Raw genomic sequence first — 17,464 nt, 5'->3', positions numbered from 1 at the left:
CTACTTTTGCAACTTTTTGAAATCATTTCAAAATGAAAATTTTGAAATAATTTTTTAAAAGCCACAGAAAAGAGTGTTGTAAAGAAGCAAAGAAGGCACCTTTGTCAAGCTCAAGCAGGCACTCAGTAAATATCTGGTGAGCCCAACTACTGGGTTGAGTATTTGATTTCAACCCAAAACCTTGAGAGGATGATGACAAAAGTTATTTATAACAAAACAATGAGGACATTTCTGTTTGCAGAGCCTTGACACAGTGTGGTGACAGCAACAGAGACAGATTCTGGTACCAATTTTTGAGATGCTTCATATAAAAAGGCAAATGCTTATAGATATACTCAATGCCTAGAGTATCAAAACCTGCTGTTTCTCCCCTGCTGTTTCTCCTAAGGACAAAATGCATCTCCAAGATATAGTGTTTAATCACTAGAAACTTTTAAAAGAGAAAAAATTCAATGTGGCATACCTCATATAGAGAGAAACAAATCACTCTTTTATGACTCATGTATTTATTATTTATTATTCCCATTTTTAATACTTTCAAGGTCTTGAAATTTAAAGTTTCATTAAATAATGGAGGCATTCTGATTCAAATGGGACTATTTCTTAGGACTTACTCATGCAACTCTTCCTGGCTTATTGTTTCATGCAAACCATCTAGATAGGAGCAGGGCATGCATGACAGTGACTGTAATGTGAAGAGTGTGTGCTTTTGATCCATCTGTTTTGTCAAGATTTTTATCCTGCACTGCTTGAAACAGCACAACTACAGAGGAAAAATTCAGAAGCAAATGCCTTACACGTTTTTAATGTCATTGGCAATGGCTAGGACTCCTGAAGTCCTAGCGAGATGTCCTTTCAACAGATGTCTTTTGTTTAGGGCTTGAGATAAAGGACATCAGGGAAAGTTATCTGCTGCTTGTATTGATAGCTTGAGTGAGCTGTCATTTCTATCTATCAGCTCCAAAGCATCCCGGGATGAGCCTTTTACCTCTGGTATTCTCTTTCACTTTCCTTCTGCTCATTTTCCACTTGACTTTGCCCCACCACTCCCCTCCTCTCTTTTCTCTCCAATATTGCAAGAGGTGCTAGAAATAGAAAGATGAGAAAGACAAAGCCCCCGCCTTCAAGGAGATCATCACCAAATGGGAAACAAAGACAAAAAGGAAATCATCGTGCTTCTGGTGAAAGGGCAGTGAAATAAAGGCAAGTTGAGGCCTCTGGATGTAAGAAGCACTTAACTCTGTCTGTAGAAGTAGGGGAAGACTTTACATATGAGTTAAAATTTGAGCTGAGAGCCCTGAAGAAATAAATAGGAATTCAAAAACGACAGGGAGATGGTGACTCAGAGCTGGGAGGCTCTGAGGGGTAAACATCTTTGAGGAAGAGGGAGAGAGAAGTTGGACATGGCTGAAAGATATTTGTGGGGCTATGTCAGGCTTTGAGGCTGGAGGCAGATCACAGCTACTGTGGAAAGGCTATTATTATACATCCTTTAAAAAATCTATGTTTTAGAGAATCATTTAGCTGAAATTCAGAGCCACACTTGTGAATCTGAAGGCATTTACAGTAGTAGAAACACTATCAGAAACTGCCACAACAAATTGTTAAGTGCCTACTATTTTGAGCTCAAGGTCAATATAGTAGTCTCAATGTTTCTGCTTATTGCAAGCAAATATTTTTAGAGAAGAGAAAGAATTTAAATTTCTCATGATGGATTTTTTTAATGGATTGTACAAATCATTCTCCTGAAAATACCTCTAAATCATAAAAATGAAAGCAAAATCTACAATATTTAAAATTCTAATTCATGTTCAAAAATGTTAATAGATACATTTTAGGTCATAGTATGATACAGTATTTTTCAAGAACTTTTCGTACTCTTTTTAACACATCCTGGTTTCTGGTTTCAAGTACAATGGAGTAAACATATCCCACCCTGTCTCTCCTGCTGAAAATAGCTATAAAACCTGAACAGAGTGTATGGAATAGCTGGAGCACTCTGGAAAGTAAATAGCAGGACAAGTGAAGAAGAAAACCAGAATTAGGACCATCGCCAAATGAGCAATTAGATTAGCATTATGCTATCCTCTGGCGTCTTCCAACCTGGACTCAAGGCAGCCCAAAACCCAGAAGCAGCACAGAGAGGTCACTTCTAGAAGAAACCTTCTAGTTCTCACTCTAGACATGGGAAAGTGGTCTCCTGGCAGTAACAGCAGAAATAGTGGGGGCATACAGTTGCCTAGAATTCCAAGGAGATTGGAGGGAGACTGCATCTCCACTGGAATAGTTGTGGTCCCAGGAAGGTGGGGCAAATCCCCGTTGCCTTTTTTTTTGCAGGTGGGGGACGGAGTTTCACTCTTGTTGCCCAGGCTGGAGTGCAGTGGCATGATCTCGGCTCACTGCAACCTCTGCCTTCTGGTTTCAAGTGATTCTCCTGCCTCAGCCTCCTGAGTAGGTGGGATTACAGGCGCCTGCCACCACGCCTGGCTAATTTTTGTATTTTTAGTACAGATGGAGTTTCACCATGTGGGCCAGGCTGGTCTCAAACTCCTGACTTCCTGATCCGCCTGCCTCGGCCTCCCAAAGTGCTGGGATTACAGGCATGAGCTACTGCGTCTGACCTGCCTTTTTTCTTATTCTGTTCTCCCATCACTTGGGGTCACCATGAGTGAATTTTTAGGAAGAGCACAGCAGAGCAGAGCACTAAAGCCCCGACTTTCTGGCTACAGGACCAAATTGTGGAGTCCAGGGAACCAGAGAGTACTTGAGAGATCATGGGAAGGGAGGATCTTTGGAAAGCAACTCCGCAAATGTGTTTCTGAATATGCATTTATGGAGGGATAACCAATGCTGGGATTATGTGAAACGTTTCTCTTCTTTCAATGCCCTGCACCCTATTTAAAAGAAACTCGATGAATCAGAGTTCAGACTTTGAAGGCCTGCATGGACCCTTTTCTTCTCGTCACTGGAGACAGCTGGGCTCTCCATTTGGACCATCTTGACAAATACATAAAATGCTCCTATTCCAAGGTCAAACTTCTTTCATTTCATCAAACTATGATCGCAGGGATCAGAATATGGAATTCTTAAGGGTACAGTGCCAGTTCTTGAAATGTTTGCCTTACTTTGCCACATCCCACAGGCTAGGAGTTATCTATCTTTTCTTGCTGCAGTCAGCATTTTCTCTAATGATAGCAGCATGGCAAGCAACTGGGGAGAAGTCTATGTACAGGGGAAGAAAGACAATAGAGACAGGGAAGGAGAGAGACACAAAATGTTGATGAGTCTGGCAAAAGGATAACCGAACAGAAAAAGGAAAGTAAGAAGAAAGTGTGACATGGGAATTACATAAACTAATTACATAATCTCAAAAAACAGGTTTCGAAAGGAAATAGAAATAGTGGAAGGCGCAAGAACTTCGGAACGAAGAGAATTCTCGGCTCCTAGTATGGATACCTACTATAAAAAATAGACACTTGGGTAAAGAAGAACAGACAAGTCCTCACTCCTTAGGTGGCTGTTTGTGATTGCTTTGTAAAAATTTACCATGGCCAGTTGCCATTGGTCTCCCATCCTTGTCCTGAGTGACAAAGGGACCCAGGGGTGTGGGCACAGGAGGGGGTGCTCATGTGGTATGTCACAACAGGCTTTCGTTTTCATTTTTCCCAAGCTCTGTGGGTGCTCTGCACCTCAAATTCCCACCTGTACCCTAGATAATGAAGAAAATTATTGCTCTGACCTGGTCCTTTAATTATTTTTTTCCCCACTCATGGCTTGAGCTTTCATTAGTTTTCATTTCTCATTAAGAGAAAAATCAAAGAATGAGAATTAAACATCTCCCGATCTATTATCTCACCGAAAATAAGAAGCTAAAAGTCACGGCACTGGAACTGAATGAAGGGCCCAGCCGATGCGTGTGCCACCGCAAGATCCACACAGTGCATGGGGGCTGTGCTCCTTCTCTTCTGTCCTCTGGAGGACAACAGGGAGCACTCACTCCCAGAAAGACTGGAGCCCCTGTACTGAGGGCTCAGTGTTATGAGAGCTGGCACCTTCCCTGAGTAGAGATAATAGGCCTCAAATCACACTAGCTTTTCCTCTTTTCGAGCATTGAGGTTGGATTTTCACTAATCTCTTAAAATTGTTGCCTGGGTGTGGTGGCTCATGCCTATAATCCCAGCACTTTGGGAGGCCAAGGCAGGTGGATAGCCTGAGGTTAGGAGCTCGGGACCAGCCTGGGAAACATGATGAAACCCTATCTCTACTAAAAATACAAAAATTAGCTGGGCATGGTGGTGGGTGCTGGTAATCCAAGCTACATGGGAGGCTGAGGCAGGAGAATACCTTGAACCTGGGAGGTGGAGGTTGCAGTGAGCCAAGACCGCACCAATGCACTCCAGCCTGGGGGATAGAGTGAGACTCCATCTCAAAAAAAAAAAAAGAAAGAAAGAAAGAAGTGATGTTCCAGTTAATAGTATGTATCCATGGATACTGTGGTGTGAGGCTGTGTCCAGCTCATCTGTTAATCCCTGCTTTACGGCAGGCACATGCCAGTGCTCAAGAAATGGATGGAGTAGGTAAAGGAGCAGATGCACACTGAAATGGACTGATTACTCCGAATTTGTATGGCTATGTGCATTTTAATAATTCCTAGGGAGCACTCCCCTTGAGAAGTGAAACAAGAAAAGGATGCCCACTCGCATCACTCCTATTCAGCATAGTACTGTAAGTCCTTGCCAGAGCAATCAGGCAAAAGAAAGATATAAAAAGCATCCGAATAAAAAAAGAGGAAGTCAAACAATCTCTCTTCACTACAATGTGGTTCTACACCTAGAAAACCCTAAAGACTGCACTAAAAGGCACCTGGAACTGATACAACTTTAGCAAAGTTTCAGGATACAAAATCAATGTACAAAAATCAGTGAAATGTCTATACTTCTATAACGTTCAAGCTGAGAGCCAAATCAAGAACATAATCCCATTTGCAACATCCCAAGAAAATAAAATACCTGGGAATACAGCTAACCAAGGAGGCCAAAGACCTCTACAAGGAGAACTAAAAAACGTTGCTGAAAGAAATCATGAATGACACAAGACAAATGGAGAAATATTCCATGCTCATGAATTGGAAGAATCAATATTGTTAAAATGGCCATACTGCCCAAAGCATCTGCAGATTCAATGCTATTCTTTCAAGCTACCAATATCATTTTTCATAAAATTAGAAAAAAACTATTCTAAAATTCATATGGAACCAAAAAAAAAAGCCTGAATAGCCAAAGCAATACTAAGCAAAGAGAACAAAGCTAGAGGCATCACATTACCCAACTTCAAACTATACTATAAGGCTACAGTGACCAAAATGCATGGTACTGGTACAAAAACAGACACGTAGACCAATGGAACAGAATAGAGAGCCCAGAAATAAGATGGCACACCTACAGCCATCTGATCATCAATAAAGTCAACAAAAATAGGCAATAGGGAAAGGACTCCCTGTTCAATAAATGATGCTGGGATAGCTGATAAGTCACAAGCAGAAGAATAAAATTGGACTCCTATCTTTCACCATATACAAAAATTACTCAAATGGATTAAATAATTCAATGTAAGAGCTTAAGTATAAGAATCCTAAAAGAAAACCTAGAAAACACCATTCTAGACATTGATCTTGGGAAAAAAATTATGACTAAGTCTTCAAAAGCAATTGCAACAAAAACAAAAATTGATAAGTGGGACCTAATTAAAGAGCTTCTGTACAGCAAAAGAAACCATCAACAGAGTAAACAGACAACCTACAAAATATTCACAAACGATGCATGCAACCAAGGTCTAATATCCAGAATCTATAAGGAATTTAAACAATTGAACAAGCAAAAACCAAATAACCCCATTTTAAAAAATGGGTAAAAGACATGAACAGATACTTCTCAAAAGAAGACATACAAGCAGCCAACAAGAATATGAAAAAGACTCAACATTACTAATCATCAGAGAAATGCAAATCAAAACCACAATGAAATACCATCTCACACCAGTTAGAATGGCTATGATTACAAAGTCAGAAAACAACAGATGCTGACAAGGCTGCAGAGAAAAGGGAATGTTTATACACTACTGTTGGGAATGTAAATTGGTTCAGCCACTGCGGAAAGCAGTTGGAGATTTCCCAAAGAACTTTGAGAACTATCATTTGACCCAGCAATCCAATTACTGGGTGTATATCCAAAAGAAAATCAGTTATTCTACCAAAAGGGCATATGTGCCCATATGTTCATCACAACACTATTCACAATAGCAAAGACATGGAATCAACCTAGGTGCCCATAACAGTGGATTGAATAAGGAAAATGTGGTGTATATATACCGTGGAATACTATGCAACTGTAAAAAGAACTAAATCATGTCATCGCCAGCAACATGGAGGCAGCTGGAGGCCATTATCCTAAGTGAATTAATGCAGAAACAGAAAACCAAATACCATATGTTCTCATTTACAAGTAGGAGCTAAACAATGGATACTCATGGGCGTAAAGATGGCAGGAACAGGCACAAGACTACTAGAGGTAGGGAGGGAAGGAGGGGAGCAAAGGTTGAAAACGACAGTCAGAACAGCAATTATTAAAAAGTCAAGAAACAGATGCTGGCGAGCTTGTGGAGAAATAGGAATGCTTATACCCTGTTGGTGGGAATGTAAATTAGTTCAACCATTGTGGAGGACAGTGTGGCGATTCCTCAAAGATTTAGGACCAGAAGTACCATTTGACCCAGCAAAACCATATATATGGTTATATACCCAAGGGGATATAAATCATTCTGTTATAAAGATACGTGCATGTGTATGTTCATTGTAGTTACTATTCATGATAGCAAAGAGATGAAATCAACTCAAATGCCCATTGATGATAGACTGGATAAAGAAAATGTGGTACACATACACCATGGAATACCACGCAACCATAAAAAGGAACGAGATCATGTTCTTTTCAGGGACATGGAGGGAGCTGGAAACCATCATCCTTAGCAAACTAACACGGGAACAGAAAACCAGACACCATATGTTCTCACTTATAAGTGGCAGCTGAACAATGAGAACACATGGACACAGGAAGGGGAACAACACATGCTGCGGCCTGTCGGGGGAGTACCAGGGTGGGGAGAGCATTAGAAGAAATAGCTAATGCATGCTGGGCTTAATACCTAGGTGATGGCTTGACAGGTGCGGCAAACCACTGTGGCACATATTTACCTATGTAATAAACCTGCACATCCTGCACATGTATCCTGCAACTTAAAATAAAATAAAAAAAGAAAGAAAATTACCTATTGGGTCTGCTATGCTCAGTACCTGGGTGATGGGATCAATTGTCCCCCAAACCTCAGCATTACACAGTATACCCAGGTAACAAACCTGCACATGTACCCCTGAATCAAAAATAAAAGTTGAAATCAAAATAATAATAATGATTCCTTGCCTCACTACAAGAAAGAAAGAAGATGACATAGCCATTTCTGAAAAAAATTAAACATAGTGTTCCAATACAGCCCAGCACTTTCAGTTAGGTATACCATATGCCCAAAACACTTGAAAGCATGGACTATCCATAGTAGCATTATTCACAGCAACCAAAAGGTGGAAATAACCCAAATGGCCATCAACGAATGAATGGATAAACAAAATGTGTTATGAATGAAGCTTGAGGACGTTATGCTGAGTAAAATAAACCAGACCCAAAAGGACAAGTATGACTTGAGCCATCTACATGAGGTGCCTAAACAGTTAAATGCAAAAGGGCAGAAAGTAAAGGGTGGTTATCAGGGGCTGGAGGGAGGAGTCAGTGGAAAGTTATTCTTTATTGCATTTTGAGTTTTGGTTTGGAATGATGGAAAAGTTCTGGAGATGGGTGGTGATGATGGTTGCACAACAATGTAAATGAACTGAATGCCACTGAATTGTACACTCAAGAGGGGTTAAAAGATGAAATGAGTCCAGATGCGGTGGCTCACGCCTGTAATCCCAGCACTTTGGAAGGCCAAGGCAGGCAGATCACTAGGTCAGGAGTTCGAGACCAGCCTGACCAACATGGTGAAACCTCATCTCTACTAAAAATACAAAAATTAGCCAAGCATGGTGGCACATGCCTGTAATCCCAGCTACTCAAGAGGCTGAGGCAGGAGAATTGCTTGAACCCAGGAGGCGGAGGTTGCAGTGAGCCAAGATCACACCACTGCACTCCAGCCTGGGCAACAGAGCGAGATTCTGTCACAAAAAAAAAAAGAAAAAGAAAAAGAAAAAAAAAATGTATATTTTACCATAATAAAATGGAAATAAAGCAATATTTATTTAATGTACTAACATTCCTGAATCAACCAAGAGAACATCAGTGCTGCCTGTACAGCTTGCCCCTAGCTGTATGTGAAAAAGAGGCAATCATTGCATAGCTACACAGCTTCAGTGAGACACAGGCCAGCACACCCTTCATGGCTGCACACTGCTCTTTTTCCCACATGGAACTGGAAGAACATGCCTGGGTCTGCGGTAAAATGCACTTATCCCCAAGCTTCCAAGGCTGGAAGTTATAGGAGAATCTTCCTACGGAAAGTGGCAACAGGATGGTGTTTCTCCAACTCATCCACTAAGTTGCACCACCCACCTGAGAATTACTTGCTTATTTCTAGCAGATCTGTCTCTTGCGGACAAAAAGACAGTACACTAGTTTGGGTTCACTCTTTCTCAACTACAGCCTAGAGGAGCACTGTCCACAGGAAGCCAGAGTTCAGCATGGCAGACGGAAGGGACTGGTTCGAACTGCAGTTCTTCAAAGGAGTACCTGTGTGGCTTTGGGCAAGCCACTTAAGTGGACCTCAGTTTCCTGATTTAAAAGTGGGAATACGACAGTACCTACCTCACACAATTGTACCACAGCTTAAATGAGCTGTAAAAGTGTAACAGCACCTAGAATAAAATAAGTATTCAACAAATATGATTTTCTTTTTTTTGAGGCAAGTCTCTCTCTGTCGCCCAGGCTGGAGTGCAGTGGCACGATCTCAGCTCACTGCAACCTCCACCAACCAGTTTCAAGCAGTTCTTCTGCCTTAGCCTCCAGAGTAGCTGGGATTACAGGTGCACGCCACCATGCCTGACTAATTTTTTTGTATTTGTAGTAGAGACGAGGTTTTGCCATGTTGGCCAGGCTGGTCTTGAACTGGTCTCGAACTCCTGACCTCAAGCAATCCACCTGCCTCGGCTTCCCAAAGTGCTGGGATTACAGGTGTGAGCCACCATGCCCGGTCTGGATTTTCATATAAGAGATATGTTACAGGTGGTAACGGGATGGGGCAGGATGGTCTTGTATATCATTACAAGAGTTGAAATATATCAACTCTACAATCTGAACCTTGTGTTGGCCAGACAGCCTGTGGGAGCCTCGGGAGTGTGCAGGAATAATAGGAGGAGATTAAATGGGGCTCTCCAAGGAGGTGGGTAATTCTTGTAACATTCTTTGCATTTTCCTCTAATTCTTCAACTCATTCTTTAATATTTTCGGTAGTTTGTCTGTTTGGTAGTAGATATATACTTTTTTCTCACATCTACTAGAAGATTTACTCATGTATGCTTAGGAAATGTCTGAAGACCCATGAATCCAAAGAAATTTTGGTTTTGTAAATAAACAGAAAAGCCCTTAAGGAGAGTTCCAGGATTAAACACTACAGAAGCTGATTGGAAGCAAATTATTTCCATCAATGTGTTGGTCAGAACAACCTTTGACCAAACAGTAATGCTGCTTTCATGAGTTCAGTCAATCAGACTCCCATACTGATAGTGTGAAATTGAACTCACTAACTTTAATTGTTTTCTTAATTTTAATCATTCAGGTGCATCTTCCCGAAACCTGAAAAAATTTATAGAAAGGTAAGTGGAAGATAAAAAGTTGTTTTTAATTTGGTTCCTCATTTTGAATAAGGAATGAAAACTCTGTTATTACCCCAAAATCATTTTTACTGAGCATAAATAGCTTGTTAGTCACTATCCAAACTCTAGGATATCACTCCTTGGGCCAGTGAGCATAGAAAGTGATTAATTTGCATATGTCCTCCAAGAAGGGTGATAAAAATGCATACAAAGTTGGTAAAACTTAGGTCTGACAGACAAAAGGATGATGTCATATTCCTGCTTTATGAATGAGAAAACATTTTTTGTGCTTCTTTGGGGCTTGAAATTCAGAAACAAGGCTCGAGTTGTCCTGACTGGAAGCCTCAAGAAGGCTTTGCCTTTTCAAAGTTGACTCTGGGTCCACGGCTGCCAGGATATCCTAAGAACATGGACATAAGTAACCCAATAACTCACCTGTGCTTATTGATGCAATTGCTGTGAAAGATGCCAAGAAGATAGTATTGTGTCTATTTACCCAGGACCTCAATCCATTCTTTTCAGTTTTATGCATTTATGTGGCCTTTCTCTAATAGGCAAGTGGGACAATGATTATAGAGAATAAATGGGAAGTGGGAATGGTGGTTGGCTGTACTGGAATGAAAGAAAAATAGCAAAAAGGTTGCCAAGAGGGTGGTCATACCAAGATTTTCAAAGGCCCAGCCTGTGCCACTGGCTACATAGCTAGGTTTCCAAGTATCTGACATTCAGATTCCATCTATGCCTTCTCAGCTTGTCTAGAAACAAGATGTTGGACTATCCCGCCATCGTTATATATGCCATGATTGGAAATGATGTCTGCAATGGGTGAGTTATTGAGAAAAAGTATTTTCAACATTCTTTGACTCTGGGCTCTTCCCCACCCTCTCCTCACCAACTCCACTCCATTATAGCAGCCTGCTGTTCAGCTGAATTTCTCTATCTTAGAAGCATGGCTGGGCGCAGGGGCTCACACCTGTAATCCCAGCACTTTGGGAGGCCAAGGTGGGCAGATCACCTGAGGTCAGGAGTTTGAGACCAGCCTGGCCAACATGGTGAAACCTTGTCTCTACTAAAAATACAAAAATTAGCTGGGCGTGGTGGTGTGTGCCTATAATCCCAGCTACATGAGAGGCTGAGGCAGCAGAATCACTTGAACCCAGCAGACAGAGGTTGCCGTGAGCCGAGATCATGCCACTGCACTCCAGCCTGAGTGACGGAGCAAGACTCTATCTTAAAAAAAAAAGCAAGTCCTAGACACATGTGAAATCAACGGTACCAATCTGTGACGCTGAAAGCTTCTTTTGAAAATATCTGCTCCATTAATTATCAACTCTGATGTAACAACAAATGGGTGCGTCCTGATCAGTTATATCACAAGAAATGTGCTACTACTGACTGAGAACCCAAGATTGGGAATTGTGATTTTTTAAATAAAATAAGGCAGCAGCACAGCTACCCCATAAGAACGTCGATCTCACTCATATTCTGATCTACTTTACTTCCTCATGTGGAAGAGACAGCTTAGACGCACAGACCTACAGCATTTGCAAAGGAACTGCGGATAACTCATGGCCAATCCTATTTATGCCCATGGCCCATAGCAAGAAGGTAATTTTGCTAAACTGCTGATATTGGTAGTGACTTCAAAATGGTGAATTCCTTAGTTCCTATATAACATTTGGGGAGGTGTCTCAAAATCTGTGTACACCCCTAAGAATATGATGCATGTATGAATGCCATCTGTCCTGTGATTATGGCCAAAAAAAAAAAAAAAAAAAAAAATGGTGAGACAGGATTTAGAGCAACTCCCCAGTAGCAATAGCCACCCACTCACTATTTTAGGAAACAGGAAAGTAAGGCCAAAAGAAGTTCATGATTTGCCTGCAACAGGGTTGATTAATGGCAGAGCTGGACTCCACCCCAACTGTGCTAGAAGTGGGCCATCCTGCTCACTCCCCTGTTTGCTTTCCTGTATTTCACTTGCCACGCTTTCCAAGCCCGTGCTGAAAACGAAACTCAATAGTATTAAAGTGTGTTTGCCCGCACAGATAAAATTCAGATGGCAAAGGAGATGCAGACATAATCAGTGATGTGCATTCAGGGGAGGAGATGCTATAATGATCCAGAGACTCTGATATGCCAGATGTCACCTTGGTGCCCTTAGGCTGGTTTGCTGCTGGCCCCAGAACCCCAAGTTGGCCAAGGCTACATGCTTGGCACCAAGGTCTGTGAAGAGCCACCTGGGACTTTCCAGTAAACAGCAAACACCCTTTAAGGACTGCCATAGACCAAGAGGTACATCACTCTATATCATTCCGTCCTCCCAGCAGCCCTAAGAGACAAGGATGATTGTCCCATTTTACAGATGAGGAAACTGATTTGGCAAGGATAAGGAACTTGCCTGTTCTGGTATTGAGTGTCAAAGCTGGGAGCCAAACCAGGTTATCTAACCAAATTCCATTCCCTGTCTGTAGTTCACACTGTCTTATTTCCTCTTTGACTCACTCACTTTTTTAAGTATACAGTGAGCAACACGATGTGCCCAGCACTGTGCCAGGCTCTAGGATATGGATACGATGGCAAAGAAGCCACAGCCCCTGACATCAAGGAGCTAATGGAAGGAGAAACACCATGCTTCAGGCTCTGGCTGCCATCATGAAACAGAACAAAGCTATGGTCAGATCAGTCATTGCTCTCCCAGCCACCAGAGCATGTCCTTCCAGAGAGGAACAGAGAGCAAACTGACTATACTGAATAAAGAACATGTGCAGAAAGAGACTCTGGCTCCAAAAGCCAAAATCCCTGAAACTGTACTTTTCCAGCAAAACCTGCTTACCCAGACCCCTCCAGCCCAGTCCTACTTTTCCTTTCCCAAAGAGCTAAAGGGCAGGCAGACATCAGCCAGAGACCTGTGCCAGCCTCTCCCCTGCTGGGGATCTGGGTAGAGAAGCAGCAAGCATTTGGGTGAAAGAACAGAGTTGGCAGTATGGGATGTCCCTGTGGTGCCCACTTTGTGATGTCCTGTGGAGGGGTTAAAAAAATAAAGACAGATGGCAACTATACCTCCCCATCTGCCAGAACGTCAAGGTGGAGTAGATTTCCCAAAATGAGCAAAGGGATTTTATAAAAAGCTCAAGCAGCAAGGAGTTACATAATAAGTCTGTCCTGGAACAAGTTTTAGGATATTTGCTTGACTTTTTTCTTTTCTTTTTCTATGACAATGCTAGCTCTTACTGAAGTAACACATTTATGTGCTTTTTTCTCAATTCTCTAAACTCATCTAGTTACTCAACAAATACTGGTTAAATGAATGAGGGTCATGATTGGAAGATAGCTTTTAGCATCAGGAAGTCAAAAAGAAAGATCACGTAGAGAACCTGGCTTTCTCATTGTAACCGTGCTCAATTTGATTTAGGCTAACTCAGCTTCCTTTGCACTTTTCTGATCACTGCCCTTGAGGGCTATGTAATGTGAATGATATGAAAGGAGAAACATTCCTGAAAACAAGGCAAATGTTGGGGAGCTACAGCAGCAGAACCTTGGGGTGACAGAGGCAGTAGTGGGAAACGGGAATGGCCTCAGAACGTCCAATCATAAAGGCCAGTGACAACCCTTTGCCAACATCCCAGTGCAGCATCCCTGAAATGAACATGGTAATTGCTGGAAATTCCATAGAATTATACAAGCATCTAGCACTAGCCCCATAAATGGATATAGTTTCATTTGTTACAGTGGACAATCACAGGACAGATGGCACTCATACAAGCATCATATTCTTAGGAGTATACACAGAAAGTATAAATTATACATTTTCATCTTATGGAGAGAGCCAGGACCACCCACACAGGGTGTCTGTGCCTGTCTGCCCCCAACTATTGTTTTTCTTCAATGCCAATGCTTCAGGTTATGCCCTGGGCAGTTGACCAGCACTGCATTAAGAGGAAGCCAGCCAAGGCACTGATAGGTCACAGGCCCTAAGGAGCCTGGACTAGTGAGAAACCATCTATACTATTTATTCAGATGATAGAAAAGCCAGCAGGGAAGGGAATGGAAAGAGCTCCTGCTGCTCAGAGGAATTCTCTCTCCCAGACTCCTCAGTGAGAGACATGGGTAGCAAAGGGAATGATAAGGAGGTTCCAACCAGCCAGCATGTTCCAGGCCACGCCCACTTTTAAGGGACGTTTAATGTATCTCTATGCATGGGTAATATGGGAGGCCTCATCCCATTCCCAGTCTGTATCAAGATGCCCCTTCTCCCCAGCTACTCAGGAGGCTAAAGTGGGAGGATAGTTTGAGCCCAGGAGTTCAACCCTGCAGTGAGCTATGATCATACCACTGCCCTCCAGCCTGGGTGATAGAGCAAGACCCTGTCTCTATTTAAAAAAAAAAAAAAAGATATCTCTTCAAGGGGATTGGATGAGAGCTCAACAATGTTATTGCAACTGGCTGGCATGAAGAAAAGGGCTAACTCTCTTACCTGGGTGTTTCAAAAACACAAATGCTAGCTGTGAGTAAGGTGTGAGTACTTGACCACTACAGTGACCTGGGCTTTAGCTGTGGCTCCAGGAAACTGGTTTTCTGCGCATGCTGATCAGTTTCTTCCTTGAGAAGGGACACCTCTCTCTGGCACCGGCCAGGTGAAATCTGGCTGGCTTACCTGCCAGGGTAATGAAATGATCAGGCTTATTTTGCCTGATCAGACACAATTCATTAGGGCAGGACAGGCTTCAGAGTCACCCTCAGGAGTGAGGCTGTTCATCTGTTCCAAGCCTGGCCATGTGTTCCTGACATGTATGAGAGCATGTCAGTGAGCACAAATTTCTCTCTCATTATTTTCCCCAGTGTGGCCACTGTGCCCCAGGCTGGTTTTCACATCTTCTTTGTTAGCTGAGCACTCTCGATCTCTCACCTATCCGTCTGAGTGTCTGGGGTGAGCTCGCTGGTGTGTGAGAAGGGGTGCTGGGACCCTGGGGTGGGCAGACAAATCCGAGGTGGCAGGTGCCTGGGACACCTGGGTTGAAAGGGTTAGACACCTTCAGCCCAGCCTATTCGTCCTTTGGCAGACACCAGAGAGACGAGACCTAGGAGATAGTTCTCAACCACTAGGGTTCTTTGGTCTCCAGAATACTAGCACAAAGTCTCCCCCAAACATCACCAGAGGAGGAAGAGTACACAGATCAAAATGGCATTGAAAACTTCTCAGGGAGCCGGGCGCGGTGGCTCATGCCTGTAATCCCAGCACTTTGGGAGGCTGAGGCAGGCAGATCACGAGGCCAAAAGATTGAAACCATCCTGGTCAACATGGTGAAACTCCGTATCTACTAAAAATAGAAAAATTAGCTGGGTGTAGTGGTGCGCACCTGTAGTCCCAGCTACTCGGGAGGCTGGGGCAGGAGAATCACTTGAACCTGGGAGGCAGAGGTTGCAGTGAGCCGAGACTGCGCCACTGCACTCCAGCCTGGGTGACAGAGTGAGACTCCATCCCAAAAAAAAAAAAAAAAAGAAAAGAAAAGAAAAGAAAAAAGAAAGGAAAACTTTTCAGGGACAGAAGTCAAAAGGCACCTTCTATGGCATCTGGAAGGGGTGATAGCCCCATGAGTCACATAGACTCCCTTGCCCTTACCTGAGCTAAGAGTTGGTTGATTTTGCTATGCAAATTAAAAGTAAATTCTATAGTTGTACAAGGTGGAACAAAGGTAACTGGAGAATATTTCATTAGCAACACTAAGGCTTCCATTTTTATTTCACTTAGCAACTAGCCATGTTGATTATGCTTGCTTAATTTATGGGTGCCCTTTCATAAGTACAAATTAGCTCAGATTCTTCGTTTAGCATCAGGGTTGTGCCTCTAACCAAAAAAATAATTATTTAATGGGGATTTGGGAAGACTTTGTCCATCTTAACTCATCTTGCCCTTATGTGGTTGGAGAACATTAGCTCAGCATAATTGCTTTGTGCCAAAGCGTGGCTGTATCAGCAGAAAAAAAAAAAAAAAAAAAAAAAAGTGTGGCAAGACAACAGTGAATAGGCAGTGTGTGTCAGCTTTACCAATGACAGAAGAAAGGCTATAGGTACCCGACTTGCCTTTCATTTCACCCTTGCTGTCACACTTCAAACACACAGTGAATACAGAACCTGAGTACTTTGGGCAGGTTCTTCAGTGCTGCTTCTATGCATATAGGAATCAAGTCAAAGCCCCTCCCCACGCTTCTGCTCTAGTAGGTAGGCAACCTAGTCGCAAATTGCTGTAGCTGCTTTTTATCAGGCTAGGAAGATTTTTATTTTTAAAATAGTGTAATTTTTTCCTGACAATGGAAAACATGAATTTAGCATGCAGTTCTACACCCTGAGAGTTTGTAAAATTAGACATCTTTTTTTCTCCCCCCTTAGGAGACTCTAGCGATCCATTACATAGTTTAGAAGCACATACACCAACCACAACTGCCACCCCACTGGCTACCCCCACAGCACCAAAAGTATTGTTGTAGTCAGCAATACTTTTAGCCATCTTTCTATATTAATACATACAATTACTTCTTTTTTTTTATTCAGGTGAAATTCACATAAGACTAAACATGCTAAAGCAAAAATTCAGGGGCATTCCCAGTTCACAATGTTGTGCAACCGATGATACCTAGTTATTTTATTCTTCTTAACAGCTATATAGAGTTCTATTGCACAGGTGTACCATAATTTATGTATTCAGACTTCTGTCTTTTTCCAGTTACACGCTACACCAAGCAGTATTGCAGTGTTTGTATGCACATTTTTGCACATTTGTGGAAATGTTACTATAGGATAACTTCTTGAAAGTGAAATTCCAAGGTCAAAAGTTAAGCCAACTTCAAATTTGGATATATTTTGAAAAACTGACCTCCAAAAAGGCAGTGCCGATATTCATTTATGAGCTCCCTTAAAAGTGAGAATTACGGATCCCTGGGGGCCCCTTTCTGTCCCCTCTTCCCATATCACTTATGCCCCAGGTCCAGCGTCTGAGTGATGGACTTATTTTACCTGGTTCACAATCTGTCTTAAGTTCCCTAGAGCTGCCATAACAAAGTACAAAAACTGGATGACTCAAAACGCAGACATGTATTTCATCACAGTTCTGGATGCTGAAAGTCCAAGATCAAGGTGTCCACGGGGCTATACTCACTCTGAAAGCTCCAGGGAAAACTCCTTCCTTTTGTCTTTCCGCTTCTGGTGGCTCCCAGCGATCCTCAGCACTCTTTGACTCGTGACTGCTGTAACCCCAGTGTCTGATTCTGTCTTCACAAGGCCTTCTTCCTGGTGTGTGTCTGTGTGTCCTCTCCTCTTCTTATAAGGATTCAGTCATTGAATTTAAGGCCCACACTAATCCAACATGACCTCATCTTAACTAATGACAACCATAAAGACCCTATTTTCAAGTAATGTCACATTCTCAGGGACACTATTTAACCCACTATAGGATCACTGGGGAAACTGGAATTTTAAGTATGCAAAAGAGAAAGTAACACTGTAGCATTGTTCCATTTAGGGAAAAGACAAGGAGTTAGAGCCTAAAGAGTG

The 17,464-nt window shown here is 42.4% G+C and overlaps 1 protein-coding gene across 11 annotated transcripts in view; it reads left to right on the top strand.

The window, feature by feature from the left end:
* AOAH (acyloxyacyl hydrolase) overlaps positions 1-17,464 on the top strand; it is a 198,448-nt gene that overhangs the window by 152,606 nt on the left and 28,378 nt on the right. For all 11 annotated transcript variants that reach the window (XR_004183253.1, XR_004183252.1, XM_031665358.1 and 8 more), the window contains 2 exons: positions 9,877-9,913; positions 10,664-10,738. Coding sequence is in view for 9 of the 11 variants with exons in the window: in XM_031665358.1 (XP_031521218.1) it covers positions 9,877-9,913; positions 10,664-10,738 (112 nt within the window). In the remaining 2 variants the exon portion in view is untranslated. The remainder of the gene's footprint in view (positions 1-9,876; positions 9,914-10,663; positions 10,739-17,464) is intronic.

The sequence above is a fragment of the Papio anubis genome, chromosome 4, assembly GCF_008728515.1.
Source record: "Papio anubis isolate 15944 chromosome 4, Panubis1.0, whole genome shotgun sequence".
Taxonomy (NCBI): domain Eukaryota; kingdom Metazoa; phylum Chordata; class Mammalia; order Primates; family Cercopithecidae; genus Papio; species Papio anubis.
This window is presented reverse-complemented; position numbering and strand designations above follow the sequence as displayed.